Consider the following 20,535-nt stretch of genomic DNA (forward strand, 5'->3'; position numbering starts at 1 on the left):
TAAAGGGAAAAGTTTAAAAGTTGGAAAAGAGAAAGAAAAAAACTTTAAAGAGAAAAATTTCAAGAGGGAGCAAATTTTTTTTTTCAAGAGGGGAAAAAAAAAAAATTGAGGGAGAAAAAAAAAATTGCGAAGGGCTTGATCCGGGCGGCGGAGAACAATACTCGCCGGGAAAGTTGCTGCGCGGCTCGGGAGGGAGCGGCGGGAGGAAAATGCCGCAGCTGGGCAGCGGCGGCGGGGACGACCTGGGGGCCACCGACGAGATGCTGGCCTTCAAGGACGAGGGCGAGCAGGAGGAGAAGATCCCCGAGAACGCCTTCACGGAGCGCGACCTGGCCGACCTCAAGTCCTCGCTGGTGAACGAGTCCGAGGGCAGCGGCAGCCCGGCCGCCGCCGCCGCCGACCCCGAGGTGAGCCCGGCCGGCCGCGCCGCGCCGCCCCCGCCCCGGCCCCGCGCCCCCCGCCCCGCCAGCCCCCGCTCTGCCGCTCTCTCTCCTCCCCATGCAGGCCATCAGGCGTGTGCAGGATCCGCAGAGGGTTTATCAGGAGAAGCTCCCGGACCACATGGATGATGGTTAGTGGCAGCGACCCCCGCGTCCGGGGCGGGGGGGGGGGGGTATGTGTGTGTGTGTGTGTGTCCGTCCCCGGGCCCCGCCGGCCTGCCCCGGCCCGCCACCCCCGGGGTGGCTGAGCCCCCTGGGCCCCCAGCCCTGCCGCCCCCGGGAGTGCGGGGTGCCGGCCTGGCCGCCGCAGCCCCCCCGCGGAAAGCCGCTCCTGTCAGCAGCGAGGCTTCCCAGTGCACCCACTGCGGGACCCCGCGCCCCGGGGGGCTCTGGCACCCCCCCGGCACCCTCTCCGAGGAGTACGGGGCAAAAAGACTCCCAAAACGTGGCGTAACCTCTTCGGCGGCCCCTGACAGGTGGAGGAATCACCTGTCATAAGGCAAATCTTGACGGGGAACTTTGATTTTAGCAGGTATGAAGCATCAGGACCCAGGGATGTATAAAGGATCTGCGTATTCTGGCTACCCTTTCCTAATGCTCTCAGACCCTTACCTGCCAAATGGATCTATGTCACCTCTGGTGAGTTCATCCTCTCCTTATGGAGAAGTTTCGTGGCCTCTCTCAGTGCTGAAGTATGTTGTAGGTATCGGGCAGGCACCTACACATGTTGGTTTTTTTTTATCCTGAGAAACTGCAGCCCTGTTTCTAAAACGCCCGGGCGCTCTTCTGTCCGAGCCGAAGGGAGAAGGAGTGGGGAAGGGGGAAAGACGCTCGGCAGCAAGCGCCTTGCTTCACTCCAAGTTTGCTGGAGGAGCTTCTTTTCCAATCTCCCCATCCTCTAGGTCCGCCTTTAATCCCCCAGCAATCAAACCCTAATATCTAGTGTAAGAATGCCCCTTCCTTTTTCTGGGTCACAGGCTTTGGAGGCGAGCAGCTTCTGGCGTTTGTGTTCAGGGGTAGGTCCCGCAGCTTAACTTTAGTTCGACATTATCTGCTTGTAAAATGGCCAGGTTTTGGTCTGCCTTCGGTTAGGGCTCTGTTACGGGTGACGGCCCAGAAAGTGGATCTTTTGCTTCTAAAATGGCAGTAGAGGTTTTTAGGAAAAGGCTTAATGCTGCTGGAGGACCCCCTCTTCTTCCTGTAAAGTTTTTTCCCTCTTGGGTCAAATGAGCTTTAGTAATTCTCTATATTCTAATGTTTATAAGTTTTGCTATCTGAATAATTAAACTAAAGGCTTCTCTGCAAAAGCTGTCATTTCCCATCACCCTCTCTATCAGAACTTCAGAAAATGTCATGACATTGCAGCAGATAGTGCTCCTGTCGCTCCTGGGGAGCTGGCATTGCTACATTCATTTCAGATGTTCTTCTGCATTTGCAGTCGGTAAATAAGAACAGAACATCCTTCGGTTTATTTCAGTTTTAGTTTTTAACCTTTCAAGGGGTAAGGTTTAAAAGAATATATAATGTCCTCCTTGATTTCAACCATTTGTTCGCTGGAGGGGTAGGATGTTAAACTGGCGTTATGAAAAATTGAAGGATCGTGGGGTATGAAACTCGGAGCGATGAAATACTGTTCACTGAAACGACTGCTGTGTCCTCCCGCCCGGCCCCGCTGGCCTGCGCGGCAGGAGGAGACAGGTCCCTCCGTGAGCCTGCCCGTACCCCAGCACGGCCCTTCTTGGGGGAGCCGATTTCCCCCGCTGCAGACTGCCGTAGCTTTGCCAAAGTCGGTTCGCAGATACTGAGGATCTGTCCCTAAACTTTGAAGTCTTCCTTCAGTTTACAGCAAGAAAAGGTGCGTTTGCAAGGCAGGGGCAATGTACAGTGTTGTAATCCAAATAAGTATTTCTTTTGTTGCTTCCCACCTCCTGTCCCTTCCTCCAGGTGCCAGGTATCCCCCTCTAAAATACTAAGTTGCTCTCTCCTTGATATATTTTAAACGATGTTACTAAATTTGTCTTATTTTAAACGCATTTAGTTTGCTCCCTGGTATAAAATCTGGGTAAATTCAGAGTTACATTAGCCCAGCAGCTATTTGCTGTAGTAGAATACTTCTTTTAATCTTAAACCCTTACTAGAAGGGCCACAAAGTACAATAGCCTATTTATTAGCAATTAAGCCAAAAAGTAGGTTGTGGATTGGGAATCGCCTTTCCCCTTGATAATGTAATACAAACCTAAGAGGTTCCTGTCGGAGCGACAGAGAGGAGTAAATAGAGTGTGGAGAACTGGAAGGGGAGAAAACTGAGTAGTGGAGAAGGAATGATCCCATCCCCTGGGAGCCGCAGAAATCATCCACTGTCAGCCGGCTTTACTTAGGCCTGTTCGGATCCTGCGGTGGTTTATGTTGCGTGACTTAAAAGGCTGATTTGATGTTTTCAGCTAAAAATTGGTTACCTAACAGACACTGGAAGATTTCTTCCTTGACTTGGTCTTTCATCTTGGTACAGTTGCTATTCTGATATATCTTCCTGGGCAATTTTGTATTTATATTGACTGTGCAAAGGTTATCATAGTAAATTATGTATTGCTCTCATATAGATTTATTACAGCTGTGTATATTATATAAAGTGCGGGCTATAATCTGGTGGCTGCTTCCAATAATTGAGGAGGTCAGATCTGTGACCGAAGATTGCAGATACTTAACCATCCATAAAAGTGTGTTTAATTAACACTTTAGCGCAAGTAGACTAGGGGAGGAGGGTTCGGTGAGTGAATGGGATTACGTACCGCAGTCATGCGTGCACTTGGTAGTGGAGATTGTGTTTTGGTTAATGGGGCTTCCTGGAAACGGTTGTTTGCAGCTAGGGTTAATTTCAGAATCCTCAGAAATAAAAATTTTTAAAAACTAACCCAGGAGTACTTTGGCAAACCATCAGGGCTTTAGATTTAACTGATTGAAAAATATAACACAGCTCCCTGACAGACGAAAGGTGGCCGGCACTGAGGCTGCGGGTTGAACCCCCGCCCTGCGACGCACCATAAAACCACATTTTTTTTCTGCCGGCTCCCTCCGAACCCCAGTGCTGCGAGCGGCGCCGGAGCCAGCCCGGAGCGCCTGCCTGGGTGGGTGTGTCGCTACCGGCATTACCGGTGTGCTGCTTTCCTTTTTTCTTTCTTGTTTTCTCAGCAGCATCACTTTTGCTTTGTTTCCCTCAAGGCGGTTGTAGCCCGCTAACTGTTACACAGCTCACCCCGGCATCCTGCGAGGCTGCCCGCATCTCCCCAGCCAAAATTGTCTCTTTTTAACCAAAACACACCCACTTGTGTTATGTACATGCTCTGATGTCGCTCCGGAGTGATGCACTGAACGTGTCTGGGTACCCGACATCAGCAGCAATGCCAAGCCCGGCTGACGTCCCCAGCGAGCAGCAGGATGTGGGCAGGAGCCCCCCCCGCTGTGGGCAGATCCCGAGCGTTCGTCTCGGTGGGCCAACCTTTGCTGCAGGTGGCAAATGCTGGTTTCGGGTAATTCAGCTAGAGCGATGCTGGTTTGGGCATGCACAAGTAGCCTGGACTGGCAGTAGAGCTATCAGAGAGAGAAAGGAGGACTGGGGGGTGGCCAGGGTGTGCAGGTGAAGGTGCTCCTGGAGCTGGGGGGGACAAGGCAGCGGGCTGAGCCTGGGCGTCCCGTGTTTTGGGAGCGTGCTGTGAACCCCAGCGCTGGGGAGGGCACGCTCTCGGTGAAGGGTGTTAAGAGCATCTCAAACGCAGGCTGTGCACGCATCTGAAAACTCGAAATTTTGCAAGGCACCAGGAGAACCGTTTCTCACCCGGCTCCCAGGTGTCACATGCGTGGTGGTTCATGGCTCCGCTTTGACTCTCCCGACTCTTGCGAAGTCCAGCTTTTCCCAGAGTGGAATATATAGGATTTGCCAGTTAAAAATCTGCAAGAAACTTCCAAAGAATATTAACAAGTTGAGGAACTGTTTTTCTAAATGAAATGTAAAATCATAAAACTATATCCTTTTTTAAATAGTACAAATGACTTTAAATCAAATTAAGGTACATCCTTAGTAAGAACATCAGCCTTTTAGGTGGTTACAAACCTTAGAGGTCAGACATGGTCAAACATGTTAACACTTTGATCAGATTAAAATATTTTTCTTGCTACAGTTGTATAATTGAGTTTAGACCCGAGGGGGTTTTCTGAACATTGTTATATCTTGTACCATGTGGTAGTTAAATGGTAGAAGGAGCACTTATAAGTTCCTTTAAGTTCCTTTTGTAAATAGGTTTATAAAATAGGGGAATGAGCCGTGCTGTCCCGTATGTAGGGCACAAGCTCTCCCCACTGCAGTGGGTGGGAGAGCTCCCAGGGGAGCTCTTTACACCTCTGTGCACCTCTGTTGCGTATAGCGAGCATGTGGGGTGTGTGAAGGCAGAATTAAAATGTTTTATACATAAAGTTAAGGCACTGGACTTTCTGTCTGTGTGAGAAACAGAGGTCCAAGGGCCTCTGTTTCCTTGGAAAGCAGACACTACCTAATTTTCTTCATTATTGAGTTGTCTAGCCAGAGCTCAGAGTTGTCTGACGTGGGAGCAGAAGGGTGGTGGTACCTTCCCAAGCTCTGCACATCTGGAGTCCCCGAATGAGACGGCAGGCCTAGGAAATGACGCCGACGTTCAGAGCCTGGTCCCTGTGGTCGGCCGGGCTCCCTGAGCTTGGTTCCTGTTCAGAGGATTTGAAATGTCCCCTTGGGCAGGGCAAGATGAAAGTGCAGTTACTGCTGGCCTGGGGCCACAGGTCCCGAATGTCTAACATGAGGTCAAAAAGCATGGAGCTGAAAGTCTCCTGCTGCCCTTTGCAGGACAGAAGCTCAGGCAGCGGCTGAGCCCTGGGACACGGCTTCTTCTGCTGCAGCCCCCTTCCCCCAAGGCTGCTCCATCCCTTTGCAGGAGGCTGGTGCCCCCGCAGCAGTTGGCAGGAGGAAATCTGCAGCTCAGCTGCTTCTCTGTAGAGGTCTTTATGTCCTAGCTTGCACTGTCAGGGCAATAGTTTAGTATTGCTTTTTCCTGTGTCAAGTTCTGATCCTGTTGAAACCAGTGGGAAAACTGCCTGGAGTCGCCTTGTGATGGGGATTTGTCGCTGCTGCATCCCTCTCCAGATGTTGCGCGTGGAGGGAGGGCAGCTGCAAGCGACCAGTAGCTCCGCACATTCCCAACAGTGCCTGCTGCTGTGGGAGAGCAACATCGCCAGCAGCATCCCAGCCAGGTTCCCTGGCAGCTATGGGACCTCACCGGGACAGTACTCTGTCCCCATAAATTTTAATATCCCTGGCAGAAAGCATTAGGAGAGCGGTGGCTGTCGATGGACATCCTGGCAGACAGGCAGATGAGTAATTTCTTCCCTCCTGACCAGAGCGAATCTAATTCTTCCAGCTCTTCTACCTAGCTTGAAATAGGATAATGGTGAAAATAATTTTTTATATTAAAACAGAATGTCGGATAGGTGGATGTACCAAGGCACAGGGCTTCCGAGGTCATTTATTGCATGCCTGATTCAGCCTTGGTTCCCCCCCAAGGAAAATTCTTGTGTTAATTTCTGAGTTCATATCACACCCTCAATTTTGAAGCAGAACTTCCCTTTGAAATAAATTAGAGAGTTCTGCTTAAGAAGCAGTGACATGATACAGCACTGCCTGTGTGTGGTCTAATATAACCTTATTTTTAAAATTGTTTGGAATGAAAAAAAGAGAAAGAAAAATGTCACAGGGAAACAAAAGCAAGTTTTATGTAAATCCGTGCATGTGAATAAGTGTGCATGTGATTCAGACAGTTCAACAATATCTGCTCTCCCACTGGGATTCCTTCGCAGGCTACCCTGGAACTGGCTTCCCAGGCATGGGATGCTTTGTCGGTGGGGAGTTGCTATGAGATCACGTATGGTAAAGGCACCATTCCTGCAAGCTTCCAACTGTTGCTGTTTGTGAAGCGTTATTAGCTCAACCGGTTGAGAATTTGGAGAGAAAAGCAAAATCTAACATCAACCCAAGCTCCCAAAGCTCATCCATGTTAATGATTAATATTTCTGAAATTTCAACTGTGAAGAACAAAGGGTTTGGGGGGTTGGCGGCACACGACTTGTCCAAGATGAAAGAACATAGTTGGTCTGGTATCCAAAGCTTTAACCGAGAGAAGGGGGGGAGCGGCAGGAGGGCGGCAAGGAGCTCTGGGACGCGCTCGCCTGTCGCCTTGCAGCTTGCGGTCCCTCTCCTGCCGTAAGTCTACAGGCACCATTAACTTCCTGCGTTGGGGTGGAAACTCTGGCAAATCCCTATGGTCGGGTGTGCTGGCATTCGCTGTTCCGAGGTACCCGTTCAAGTAACCACGCGTGCGTTCCTGTGACTAAACAGACATTGCTGGCTCCGTAGGGATGACTCTCTTGACTGCTCTCATAGATCATCGGTGAAGGGCCAGATCCTAATCGCAGGCTGAATCCCTCTCTATCTCTAGCGTGATCTGCAAATGAAGCAGGTTTTCATGATACAGGTGGTGTGAGCTGCACACCTAAGATTGCAATCTGGTCCGGACTGTGTGTGTGTGTGTACATGACATGATGGTTATTGGCAGAGAACAGTCAAGTGCTGAGAAACATCAAGAGTTTTGAGAAAACATCTACAGCTTGCCATTAATTTCACACCCGCAGTTCTTTGTCTGCCCTTTGGCTGTGAGTGATTCAACAAGACTGGATTTAGTCTTCGTTTCGTACCGGGTGGCCTTTGAGCCCCCTCGCTAATACCCTGTAGAGAAGGTGAAAAAAGGACCTGTGCATCTGTGAGCATCGTGTATGCTCACAGGGAGGCTGTGCTGGACAGGGTGGGTTTGGGTGAGCAACAGTCAAGCACGTGCTGCTGTTCAGTTACTAAAATCTCTTGCATCACGTGTGAGTCACAGATTCCTCAAGAAATCCTTAAGGATTGTCTTCTCCTGTCTGTTGCATTGATTTGAAGAGGGACTAGATGCCAGACATCCCCAGCACTGTCCTCTTGGAGAGGGCATTGCCACTGCGGGAGCTTCTCTCCATCCTACCCCTCCGAGGCTTTGGGCTGTCCGCAGCCATCACGTAACGCCTCTCCTTTTGTTTGCTGCTCATTTCCTCGGTTCCCCATTCCTTTGCTGCTCCAGCTCACTGCTGTCGGTGCCAGGAGATGGCTTACATCAGCATCTCTCCCAGCCTGATGTATATATGCTCTTACCTCATCATTTACCAGTGGTGGGTGGAGGGCACAGAAATAGGAGAGTAGGTGCAAGTTGCTTCCTGAACTCCTTGCAGAGCCGCTGCAGCAGGGAAGACTTCTCAGCCTGACCAAATCCCAGGCTGGTGCCAAGCTGGAACGTGTGAGTCCCCCCCACGGGCTCTTTCATGTGCTATTCTTCCAAATCTCTCTTTAAAAAATAGGCTATAAAATGATACTTGCTCATTAGTCTCTGTGTCTGGAGGATGGAACAAAGGTTCGGTAGGAGGATGGGTGACTCAGAAGGTTGGTAACAGGATACAGAGCTGTTCCTTTCCTAGTTTCCAGTTTTAATCCAGCTGAATCAGTAAAGATTGAATGCCTGTTCTGTCCGCTGGCTTGTCCAGCGGCCTGTCCGGGAGGGCACGGCTCCCTCCAGCCCCCAGGCAGGGCGAGTGTTTCGTGGTGTGAATGATGAGATGTCCTGGGAACCTGCAAAGTCTGTACCAAGCCCTCTGCGAATGTCAGCCGAGGTCTTCGTTCTCGCCTTGGGACTGCCGGTTCAGCACATGCTGTTGGCTCACAAACCCACCTACTTCATTTCTTAAAGGAAGTGATTGCAACATCACGCACCTCTGAGTCTTGATCACGGCAGGATCTTTTCTTGCTCACCTCCCAGTGATCTTGGACAAAGAGCTCTCGCCTTCACCTCCTTATGGAGCAACTTATCGCTGCTCTGTCCTGTGGCCCCTTCTCTGATTCTTGCCTTTGGGTCTCTCTAATTTATGACCCTTCCCAAAGTTATGAAGGACTATTCCACCACCACTGCCTCTGTGAGGTGGTTTCATGGAGGAATTGGGACATTTGGTCAATGCTGAGGATGAGGAGGGCTAGCAAAACCTGGCAGAACTAGCGGTACCCATCCAGAGCATCCTGCTGGCTGGAGGCGTTGAGCAAGAGGTCACCAAAGCGGCTTTAAACCACTGCTCCTCTCCCGTCCGCTGCTTCTGTGCTAAACACAGCTCAGCTGCAACGAAAAGAATCTGGTTCATTGTGTTTCATGGGGTCCCCAAATTAGTATTTTGTTAAACAAAACAATAAACTCAACAATGCTGTGGTAAGTTTTCGAAACCAAAGTAAAGCTGGATACTAGAATCTAGAGCACTTTTCCCCTCCGGTTATAACAACTTTACATTTGATGAAATGATAGGCAAAAAAACATCTCAACAGTATCTCCTTTGTTCCATTGAGAATCTGGAACTATAATATACAAAGTACACGTCTGCCTTGAAGAGCTACGCAGTAATCATGGACTGACCAAAAAAAAAAGACGATGACTTTTTTTTTTTTTTTTTTTTAGTGATTCAAATGTACGCTCTATGTTGAATTTGTTTTCTGCTGTGGTTTGCTCTGAGGAATAGCATACATGAGTGTAAACAGAGGTTCTCCTCTGACGGGACTTACACAAAAGCAAAATGTGAAAGCCCAAGATCATAAAGTATGCTTGACTCAGCACGAGGGGGATACAATTATAAACACGCTTGTGGAAGAGGTGCTGGGGAGATGCTCTTCCCAGCAAAATGCTCAGAAAGGGTCAGAAATGTGGAATTTTTATTCTAACACTGAGGAGACGGCACCGTGGAGATTGCTTTCATGTTTAGGAAATAAACCATCATAAGATCTACCACATGAAAATTTGTTGTTCTTAGCATGGAGAGGCTGATGAGTTGGTTCTCGTTACGTGCCTCTGCCCTGGAATTACTGGTGCGGGAGCGGAGATAGCGAGGAGTCGTCGTCATCTGCAACAAACCTCGCGTTGTATGACTTTGCCCTGAAAGAAGAAAGGCCGAGTCTAACGTGGGAGGCAGGGCACGGCCCCTGACACCAGCATACGCGAGGTCGAAATTTGGCCTTCGAGCCTTGGCTTCCTGCTGTAACTTAGAGCGTGGCATTGCCAGCTTTGAAATCCGACCGTCCAAAGGGACGCGTGGATTCAGAAATCCAGGTGACATTTTGTGGGATCGCATCGTGCTGTGCCGAGTATTCCTTTGGGACAGCCAGTGCTGTCACATAGGATAAATTAACACTAAATCCAAAACAGAAGCAATAATATGAAATAAAATTTGAGGGGAAAAAAACCCACCCAAACCTTTTTGTTTAACTTTCTCTGATACAAAGCAATTTCTCCAGGACTGTACACCATATGAAACACATTATAAATGCTCTTGTAAAATCCACATCATTATACCACATGAAAGGCTGGGTCCTAAAAATAGCCATTCAGAGAGGATGCAGGCTAGTAGCAATTTCGGTGATCGTGAAATAGTTGTGTTGACATCTCTATGCATGCACACCCACAGAAATCTTTGACTTTTGAATATTCTTAGCAACATTTGTGCTTTATGGAATTTTCCACGTTCTGGTCCCATGAATAGTCTCTTACCCAGGGTGTTCCTTTCTGATCTTATCCCCGTGTTTCTAACCCTGATTTTATTGAGAAAATGCATAATTTTATTTTTTTTTAATTTTACATGAAACTCTTTCCTTGCTATCAGTGTGACAGTATCAGTTGTATTTCCCTGTCTCCTATCAGGGGAAATACTTTCTTTTTCCTTCAGCAGACACACATATCCCTGGTATTTTGGAGGGCTGTCAAAATGTAAACCTAGAGCATTAGATGATAACATGAGGAGCTGCCACATCTATCTGCTGTAGTATTCAAAAGAAAGTAAATGAAATCTGCAGTAATTATACAGTAATGTAGCCACAACAACAATTTTCTTCCTCGTCCCAGGGATCAGAACTTGGCTTTTGTTGTGAAATATGAAAGGATGCAGCCTCCTGGCTTTGCTGTGTTTGCAGCAAAGCCCTGGCTGGGATAAACTGCCATAGCTCTGGGATAGACAACAGAGTCCTGCCAATTGATATCGCTGGAGATCTTTTTGAAGAGCTCATCAGATTTTATTTTATTGCTGTTGTGTTTTGGCTTTAGCTTGTTATTTGTTTGAAATCATTACTATAGGGGTAGCTTTCTGAAAAACGTTTGACTCTTCAGTGCTGATCTTGTGTTTGCATTTTTCTTTTATAAGTAGAGATGGGGATGCTGGAGACGTACACCTTCAAACACGAGGATGTCTGAAGGTTGTGGTTTGAGTCTCTCCAGGGTTTTAAGTGTGTGGCCCCTCTAAAGCCAGTTGGAAACAGGCTATTTCCTCAAAATAAGCTTGCTTTTGGAATTGGAGCAAAATCTTTGGAGATAGCGAATGAAATAATAGGGTGTTGAAGAAAATGACATTGTGTCCTAAATAGCTGGCATGAAAATCATTAAGTCTGAAGTTTCATTCAAATCAGATGTAGCTGTGGTTGTAATGGGGCAGGACACAAACTCTTCAAGCAATGCGACTCAGAGTGATTCACTCCGAGACTGAACAGTCGTTCTCCAGGTTGTTCTAACTTAAGGGCAGCTCTTGTCCCTTGTCCAGCCCTGGAGTCCTTTTCCCATGGAAGCAGGCTCCCAAGTTTTGAGATCGATCAGTTGAATTCTTGCAGGCTGTTAGCAACTTTGAAGAATCAAATGCTGTAAAACGATATCACAGAAAAGGGTTTGCTGTGGCTAATTTAGCTCCCTAAAGCAGCTGGATGGGGGGACTTGGGAACACCTTGACAAGACAATAATTTTATCTAAACCTCACAGAGTAAATGCATCATTTCTAAACCAGTTGGCAGTAATTTAAGGATATATTTCCAACTAAGTGCTAAGAAATGTTGGCTCATGTTGGCATACATGCGCTGTATAATGCAACAGATACTGGTGTTTAGAAAAAGCTAAAAAGTTTTTAACACTTCTGGCTTGAAGTTAACATCGGGCCTAAGCCCTTTTGTGTTTTCCATAATTAATTTGATGGCTGAAACCAGGGTTATAGCTGGCAATGTAACTTTTTTACTATTCTGGTGAACTCGGCTTTTCCTGCTAGGAGCAGAATTCAGATGAAAACGGTAAATGTGTGCTGGCTGGGGCTTCTGACAGTGCTTGAACACAAGAGTTGTCATAGAGAAAATATAATTTCTTCACTCAAGAGGGCAGAAAATTACCTAATATGTCAGTGCCAGTTGCTTGGTTATTGGCATTTACTGGAAACAGTATATAACAACATGCATATATGTAAACTTTGCAAAATAAAATGTTTTAAGATTATAATATACTCTTTGTACTGATCTAGTGCACGGATTTGCATATAAATGCACACTGAGGGATGAGGCAGGCTGGGGTGAATCCCTGAAAAATCAGCTCCCGTATCCAAAAGCATCATTCTTGATCCAAAGTTTCTTCTAAAAACAGCGCGGTGGTAAACGTCTGACTCCCGGGCGGGTGCGGTGCTGTTTGCCGTGGGTGGGAGCTGCCTCTCTCCTGCCTGCGCCCTGGGAGTTTGTTTGATACGGAGCCCAGCGATCCTCTTACCGGAGAGCACCAGGTGCCGTGTCAGACGTGTGTAAATAGCCAAATAAACAGACATTAGTAACACCAGTTGTTTATGTGTTAACACAGGATGTTCTCAAAATCAGGTAAGAAGTGAGGCATGTTACCAAGTTTTATAGCAGAGGAACCGGATAGTCTTGTAACTGCCGCGCAGGGCTGCGGTGGAGGAAGCGCGGTTTTATCCCAGCTTCTGCTCCCAGTCCCCCAGGAGCTTGTTTTTCCGTGACTCAGTTTCCCCCAGGAGTGTTTTGAAGCTTTATCATTTCATGTCTAAGCGATGTTTGGAGAGCACTGCAGGGAAAGCCCCATCGATACTGAAAAAAACCTGTAAAATCCAACACAGGCTGCTGCAAGAGGGGATGTTTCAGAAACAATCAGAGAAGGACTAGCCAAAAAAAGTAAGCTGTGCTGCTTATTAGACCATTTACTTAAAGATACTAAAGAAATTGCAATTTCATAATCTTTTAGCAAGTTGCAGGTGGCCCTAAAACCACAGCTCCTTCAAGGCAGTTGGCATCTTTTCTTGCTTTAAAAACAAATCACTTTTTCAGCCTAAACGGTAATTTCATAGAGTGGCATTAGTTGGAGGGGAACGATGACTGGATGGTCCAACACGTTGTCTCAAATACACATGCCGCACAAATCAGCGCTGTTAAACTGAGGACAAAATGTCATTTCTCATTTACCCACTTGTACTATGCTGATCAGAACAACCTCCAGGATTGCACGGCGTAGTTTTTGGACACATGTACCAAACCCCTGGATGCATAATTCAAATTCCTTGTCATGAAGAATGAGTCTATTTATCTTGGAACCTTTTTTACTTAAACAGTAATCTCTAGGAAATCATTTGTTAACAGTAGTTAGCTGCCAGTTTGTCAGTTAATGGCTTGAGGCAAAGTCAGAAGCGAATGAAATCTTTTCCAGGGAGATGCTGCTGTCGCATGTGGTGCAGAAAGGTTTATAACAGAAAGCATTAGAGGAGGCGGACGGATGAGTTCAGTCCAACTTTTAGAAATACGAGGAAACTCAGCACAATGGGGTAGAGATGGCCGTTTTGCTAGCGCATCCATTTGTAAAATACTAAAGCCATCAATCGTGCCCATGTCAACTTCTAAGCCTAAATTTTCCTTACTGGAGGCTCCAGGTGTGAGCGTGCGGAGGCCAAAACCACACGTGTTTGTGGTGACTGGGGCTCTGCCTTGCATCCTGGGCACCCCGTGCATCTCTGTATCCCGTGCATCTCTGCGTCCTGGGCATCTCTGCATCCCGGGCATCGCTGCATCCCAGGCACACTGTGCATCTCTGTGTCCTGGGCACCCCGTGCATCTCTGTATCCCGGGCATCTCTGCATCCCGGGCATCTCTGCATCCCGGGCACGCTGTGCATCTCTGCATCCCAGGCATCTCTGCATCCCAGGCATGCTGTGCATCTCTGCGTCCTGGGCATCCCGGGCATCTCTGCATCCCGGGCATCTCTGCATGCTGGGCACGCTGTGCATCTCTGCATCCCGGGCATCTCCGTGTGCCGGGCACAGGGGCAGCCGGGCGGGAGAGCCAGGGCACAGCCCCCCCAGCTCAGCCGGGGTGCCGCAGGGTGTCTGCCAGGGCGGCAGAGTCCTCCAGCTCTCAGACGTTATCATTTCTCTATAAAAGTCTAGCAGCGAGTTTCAGTTAGGTAATGAGAGTTATCTGATTTCTCTTTAATCTGAGCAGCATCGCTACAGCGCGATAACCTCGACTTAGTGTTTATCTCGTGCTCGGTGCTGCAGGGAGAAAAGTGGCAAGAATGGGTGAAAATTCACTGGAAAAGGAGCTGAGAAAAGTCATCCTAGTCTACACCAAATCCCTTCTTCTTGCAGCAGGAGCGGGTGAGAAATAACTGCCCCGAGTAGAAACCCTCCCATGAAGCCACAAAATCCAGCTGAAGTAAATACCACTTCCCTGCAGCATTATCTCCCACTCTGTGCTGTCTACCCACAGAGGATGGTAGGGTGTAGGAACTGGCAGGGGATTAATGGCAGCCTGGTTCATAAAAAACTCTGCTGCCAGAAGGACGTGGGACCCAGACAGAAGTAAAGAGGGGCTGGTTCTCTCTGCAGATGCCCCCAAGTGCTATTTGTCTGAGAGCAGATTTTCCCACAGATCTTTGGCCTTCATATTATTTGAAGAACCCCCTCTGCAGCTGCAATCCTTCCCTCCCCCGAGGGAAAAACAGGGTGGTAACTTTGTGAACTGAATGGTGTGGAGGTTTAGGAGTACTGCCATGGGAGGGGAAGATTTGGCTCATTAGTGTGGAACATTGTGTTGCCAGGAACAGAGTTTTGGGGCAGAACTAATAACATGGAAGCAGATGCAGTCAGCTTTTATTAAACTGGTTTGTAGATGACTTTAAATAGGCAACAGTTGTATCTGGGGCTCTCCTTGCGAAAGGCAGAATGGCAGACCCCAGCAGCAGAGCCCGGCTTAGATGCTGGCTAGCAAGTACAGAGAAACCCACCGAATCTCTGGATGTAAGGAAAAATTTCTCCCAAATGTGTTTAAAAAAAAAAACAAACAACAGAAGACTTTGTGGTTGTGTTATATTTTTTAAACTCTTACAGTCCACACATCTCACTTGGAGCAAGGAACAGCTGTAGAGTCATAGAGTTTATAGTCTGAATGACCCAACATTATACCATCCCTTCTTTTCATGGTGTATCATCTTCTCTATGCCATGGAATCCTGAATTTCACTCAGTTACCCCAATAGCTGGACATGCCATTAACTGCTTGACAGTGCATTACAGGTAGGGTTGGATAACTTAATCTCCCAAGCCAAGTTTTGAAGCATTTCTCCCTTGAACCACCCTTTCCTTAGTGCTAATTAACTGCATAACGCTTATCTGCATCGGTGATGGTCGGATGCCATTTCCTGACACATGGCATTCCACGGCCACCAGTAACGATGGGTTGAACTCGCTCTGTAATTGCCTTACCGGAGTAGACAGGTTGGAATGACCATCAGCCAAATACAAATTGCCCATCTCAGACGGCTACCAGAATCGAGCAAGGCCATTGATACCTCTGAGAAGTCACCACAAAGACCATCCATCCCTCTGCTAGACCCAGCAACGACTATTGCTGTGCGTCCTTACGATGTCCTTCTGGTCCTTCGCCACCTCCATGCAGCCTGGACTAACTGTCCGGCTTTCATGAGGGTGTCAGTAATGATCAGCCCCTGTCAACACAACGGAGCCTGCAAATCTCTGTAGAGGTGCCCGCTGGATTTCTGACTTCTCCACGGATGTCCATTAGCTGTCACCTCCTTCCGCACCGACTCCAGCCACCATTCCGTAGAGCAAAGAGCACCATCCAGAAATCCTTTCTCTGCCATGCGCATCCAGGAGCAGCCTGGCATACGCACCAGGTCTTCATTGATGTGCTCCTCGCCTCGCAGCCTCGTCATCCCGGGCTGGCTGAATAAGGCACGAAGAATCCCATTTGAATGCTGTACTCTGTCCTACCTTTGTTGTGCAATACTTTTTTTCTCAGGCAGTTTCTAATCTAGAGATTTTCTGGGATCTGTGAGTGGCATGAAGGGAAGTCTCCTCATCACCTCGGGTTCTGTCTTTCAGTACCAAGTGTTCAAGACATAATTCTAGGCGTCCAGGGCTTGCTTTCTCTTTGTGTCTCCTTTGCTGTTGCTTTCATTTACTAACATGTTGAACTTCAAAGTCTATTCTTTCTCCTTCCTAATTTTTATGGAAAAAATGGTCTGAAGCCCATTTGCATTTCCTCCCTGAGGATACTGGCAATCCTTAATCCTATATATTAAAGAATCTCAGTTTTCCCAGCAGCCTTTTATTCTGGGACTACTCTTCCACTCTGTTTTCTCCTTGAAATTTTCTCTTGTGGTTCAAAATTGCTCTTCATGGTGCCCCTGACCACTGTCACTTTCTGTTATGAGCTATTTGCCCGGATGTTTGATCACTTTTAAGTCATTTTCCCTTCCCATCCTGTCCTTTGCAGGTAATTTGTAAAGGTTTCGTGCTCGTGGCCATAGGTGCATGTTTGCCCTCGGTGGTTGCAGCGCAAGGCCACGTGCTGCGCAACTCGCCGATCTCCAGGGACCTGCTGGAATAACTATTTTTAGAGCCAAGAGATAGCAGGATGAAAGCAAATAGGGTGAATAACTGGGTGCTAGTTTATTCAGGGTGATTTTAATTTCACACCGATGCGTCCATATTCCAGTCGAGGACATGGCTCGCCGTGACCACTGGCATTGACCTGCTCGAGAAGCAATTGCCGTCCTTCCCTGCTGCGATGCGGGATGGCAGCGGGGAGACCCTGCCTGCCTGTCCCTTGTCCCTCTCCCTGCTTCCACGCAGGGACCGCGGCGATTCCCCCTGCGTTCCCCGGCTCGCGAGAGCTGTGGGAAGTAGGTAGGGTGCTGGCTGGGCTGGCCGTGCGGATCCAGGGATTTAGATCACGCAAACCCAGTATGCTCTGCTACAAGTCATTCTCAGCTATGTACTCGGGTAATTAGCATGTGCATAAACACTTTGTAATCTTGTGATCACGGCTTGCAGATTAGCTCTTTTGCCAGCTTTGCGATTTCTTTGCCAGTTTTAGTTTTAATTGCAAATCCATTACTGCCAGCTCCCTTGCATATTGTAGCAATAGGCAAATTAAAACACTTGGACACAGTTGGGCGGGTTTCAGTTAAGAAATTAATTGTTACTGCCAACCAGTGCTTTTTAATGTGAGGGTGGCATTTCAGCTTGTTTTTGAGGGCATAATCTCCGAGACTTTCTTTTTTCCCTTCTCCTCCCCCCTCCCCAGACTGCGTTGCCCTGTTGAGCAGCTCCACAGATGGCATGAAGCAAATGCTTGCCTCTTTGATCTCCTAGTCAAGAAATTTGGAAGTCGTTCTGAATTTATGAGAATCCTGTCTGAAATAAATCTGTCTGTGCACAGGGCCACACTAAGTCAACCCAGAGCTGCAGGCACGGCTCACCTGAACCTCCCGGGGAAGCGCAGGATTACATCCCACAAGAGCATCGTGTGATGCTGTAGCGATAAAGAAAAACTTCATGCGTATTGTCGAACATGAAGAAGTCTAGACAATCTACAATTTACCAGTCGGGGTAATTGGCTAAAGGCTTAATCCGCCCTGATAATCCAGTAATGGTATTGTTGGCAGGACATTGATGTAAATATCACTCAGCAGTGCTGGCAGCCGCTGTCTCCTGTGATTGCCGCCATTCCCAACTCCTTTTCCACAGTCGTTAGGGCTGATGGGGAATTTTCAGAGTTCTGCAAACTTCTTGTCTTTGGTATTTTTCAAAGACTGCCTGTGCTCATTTGCTGTTGTTTTTCAGCATTGACTAGGTAACATTTTTTACCAGGTCAGAATTTTCACAAAAACATTCATCAAGAATATCTTTTTTTTCCTGATGTACTTTTTTTCCCCCTCATCTATTTTTCACATAGCTCTTTCCAGCCTCCTGATGCTACTGTCGCACAGCCTCCCATCGCCCTTCAATACGAAGAGCACCTGGTTTTGCAGCGGACCTGTGCCAACGCTGTAAGCCACCTGCCACCTTGTGCGTCACCTCCAAACCTGGTGGCATTCCCTGAGGGTTCGGTGGCATCGCTCTGCTCGAGCCCAAGCCCTCACGTGCCACAAGCGTGGCTGGGGCTGCAAATGCTGGCGGGGCCCTCCTGAGGTCAATGAGCTGAGTGGGGTTTTAAAAATACCACCCCCCACCCCATTTTGCAGGGATATTTTTAATGCATGTCCATTTGCCCCGTGGGGCCGAAGGACGGGGAGCTGGGGCACACGTGCTGTAGTGGCAGCAGATGCAGGGAAGGACGGAGGGATGAGTCCACCCCTCCAGATGTGGGTCTCCCACCGCTGCAGCGGTTCGTCCCCGCGTGCTGCCTTTGGTGGCCTGTGGATGTGTTAGAGCACGGCCAGGCTTTGAACGCAGGCTGCCAAATTAATGTCTAATTGTGCATGAAGCCAGTTGATAGAATCACCTATCCCGGTCCTGTTACGTTATTGTCTTTAACTCATTCCCTCCACTAACCTTGGTAAAAGGGATTGTTTTCAGCTGGCTTTACAGCCGAAGGGCTCTAGTCCTATAAGCCTGTACAGCACCAAGCACAAACGAACCCTGCCAGGTAGTGGAGTCTCCAGGACTTACAATAGAGTCATGTCTGCTTGTTTCTGATTGCTAGCCTTGCACGTTTAGTCCAGGGACTAAGAGTCAAGTTATTTTTTTCTTTCTGTGCATCAGGACCACATCGCTCCCTGAGTATTGCCTGTACAACTCCCCTGCCTTTGCTGAGGTTGTGAACTCGGCAAACAGCTCCCCAGGTGACCGAAGCAGAAACAGCCTGGGAATTACTTTTCTGCAGCGGGGTTGACTCTGCGCTGCCAGCAGAAGTGTTAAAAACCCCCGTATATAATAATATATATAAACTTATTTTGGTCACTGAAACCAGCTGAGACGGCTGTGAATCCTTGACACCATTTTTAAGGCAGCCTGTAATGGCTTTTTTGAACATCGGGGGGGTTTCTTCTGCTCGGAAAACAATGGAAGAAGCACAGTTCCGCTGCAAACAAAACCTGAACATGCTCTAACTTACATGCGAAATATCAAAGAGCGCTTATTCAGTACACATTACCACCCTTCCGTTTTACAGCAAACACCTCGTCACGGCCGAGAGACTTTGGGAAAACTATATATAGTGTATTCGGCCGAATGTCACCCTTGTAATTATCCCGTAGCTCTGGCTCCGCGATGTTGTGGCTAACAAATCCAACTTTAATTGTTCGTGATCTCTATCGGAGCAGACATCGGGTTTGAGTTCAGCTGGTACAGAGTCAGGAGGAATAAACACGAACCTACAGTAAGATCAAAGCAGCGGAGAGGTGCGCATGTGCTAATAATAATAGCTTATGAAAGCTCATATTTTCCTTCAACAACATCCTGTCATTTGTGTATTAGCTTTGAAAAGGGTAAAAAAAAAAATTCAGTGTAATTTACTTCGGCAAAAAATGAGATAAGGCAGATACTTGATTGCACCAGCTCATGTGTGGTTTGCTGCGAGGACTGTACATGCACCGCGTCCTCCAGTGCATGTGTGCGTCGAGTGTGCAGAGGCTGAGCTGGCTGTGACCGAAGTACCATTGTTATCTGATTTTTATATACAGTCTGTGACAATGTGATGCAGAAAGGAGGATGAGGTAAACAGTCTCAAAGTTGGTAACCGCATCCACACCTGGTGCACCTCGATAAAATGTCTGTAAACAGTTTGTATAGAGTGAGGTTACGGCGAGGCTGAGGACGTCTAACGGCTCCTGGCGACCCAGGCAAGTGCAGGGAGAGAAACACAGAGTTTTGGGGATGGCGTTTCTCTCGGGATGGAATCGCCTGGGGGATTAAAATCGGGATTTCGCCCCTCCACGGCTCTACACTTACAGGTGGCTCTGCGGGTCGGCTTTCCAGGCAGCGTGCGGCGCGAGGAGAGCGTGGTCGGGGTGATCGTACCCAGGGAGGCACTTTGTCTGGGACAGCTCAGCGATAGCGGGGTCAGACAACAGTGATTTCCCCTCCGCGGGACATGACCTACTTAGGAAGCACTGGTCAGCCCTCGAAACTGGGCACAACCATTTCCTCTGTCCTCTTACTTCAAATTTTCACTATCAATCAGCTTTTTAATCTAGTGCAGCAGCTTAAACCTCCCGTGGGGTTTTGCCCTGCCTGGCACCGGGATGCCCGGCAGGCTGCGAGGGATCCGGACCCGAGAAACTGCGGGAGGAGAGCCATGGTGGATAATGCTGGCCGACGGGAAGGAGGCAGCGTGTATTTTGAATTCGTCTTTCACGTTGCTTGCTGTGGTTGTTGGCATTTGGTTGTGCCTGTAGTTCTCCCTGCAAGCAGGAAAGGGTTTGGGGTTTTGGTGAAGGGGAGGAAGGCTGACAATAAAAGGTGACAAAGTGGCCCACTAAGTACCAAAAATGGGCTGGTTGCGGAAGGAGAAGGTTGTTCAGAAAGAAAACCGAGGGGAAGAGGACGAACATGAGCTGATACAGGCACGGTCACAAACTTTCTGCTCTTTCTGCACAGGTGCTGTGGCTTTAGGTACCAGCGGCTCCCTGGGCAAAGTGTGACGATGGCCGTAGGGTGATAATAACAGCGCGCAATCACTGCGCTGGGACGGTGTTTTTCAGGGTTGCGAGGCTGAGCTAGAGTCTATCCAAAGTCTGCAGCGACTGAGGCGCAGCAAACAGGGACTCGTTAAGAAAGTGGAGCAAATAATAATGATCCGTCTGTTTAATGCCGCTGAAAGGCGTACTTCAAAGATAGTGTTATCCTAAAAAAGCCCAAGT

The 20,535-nt window shown here is 48.2% G+C and overlaps 1 protein-coding gene across 1 annotated transcript in view; it reads left to right on the forward strand.

Annotated features, from left to right (window-relative positions):
- Window positions 1–209: 209 nt before the first annotated feature.
- Window positions 210–20,535, forward strand: part of TCF7 (transcription factor 7) — a 72,753-nt gene continuing 52,427 nt past the window's right edge. Inside the window, exons 1-3 of the mRNA XM_059825234.1 lie at window positions 210–407; window positions 505–571; window positions 970–1,079. Coding sequence (XP_059681217.1) covers window positions 210–407; window positions 505–571; window positions 970–1,079 — 375 coding nt within the window. The remainder of the gene's footprint in view (window positions 408–504; window positions 572–969; window positions 1,080–20,535) is intronic.

Source organism: Gavia stellata, chromosome 16 (assembly GCF_030936135.1).
Source record: "Gavia stellata isolate bGavSte3 chromosome 16, bGavSte3.hap2, whole genome shotgun sequence".
Lineage (NCBI taxonomy): Eukaryota > Metazoa > Chordata > Aves > Gaviiformes > Gaviidae > Gavia > Gavia stellata.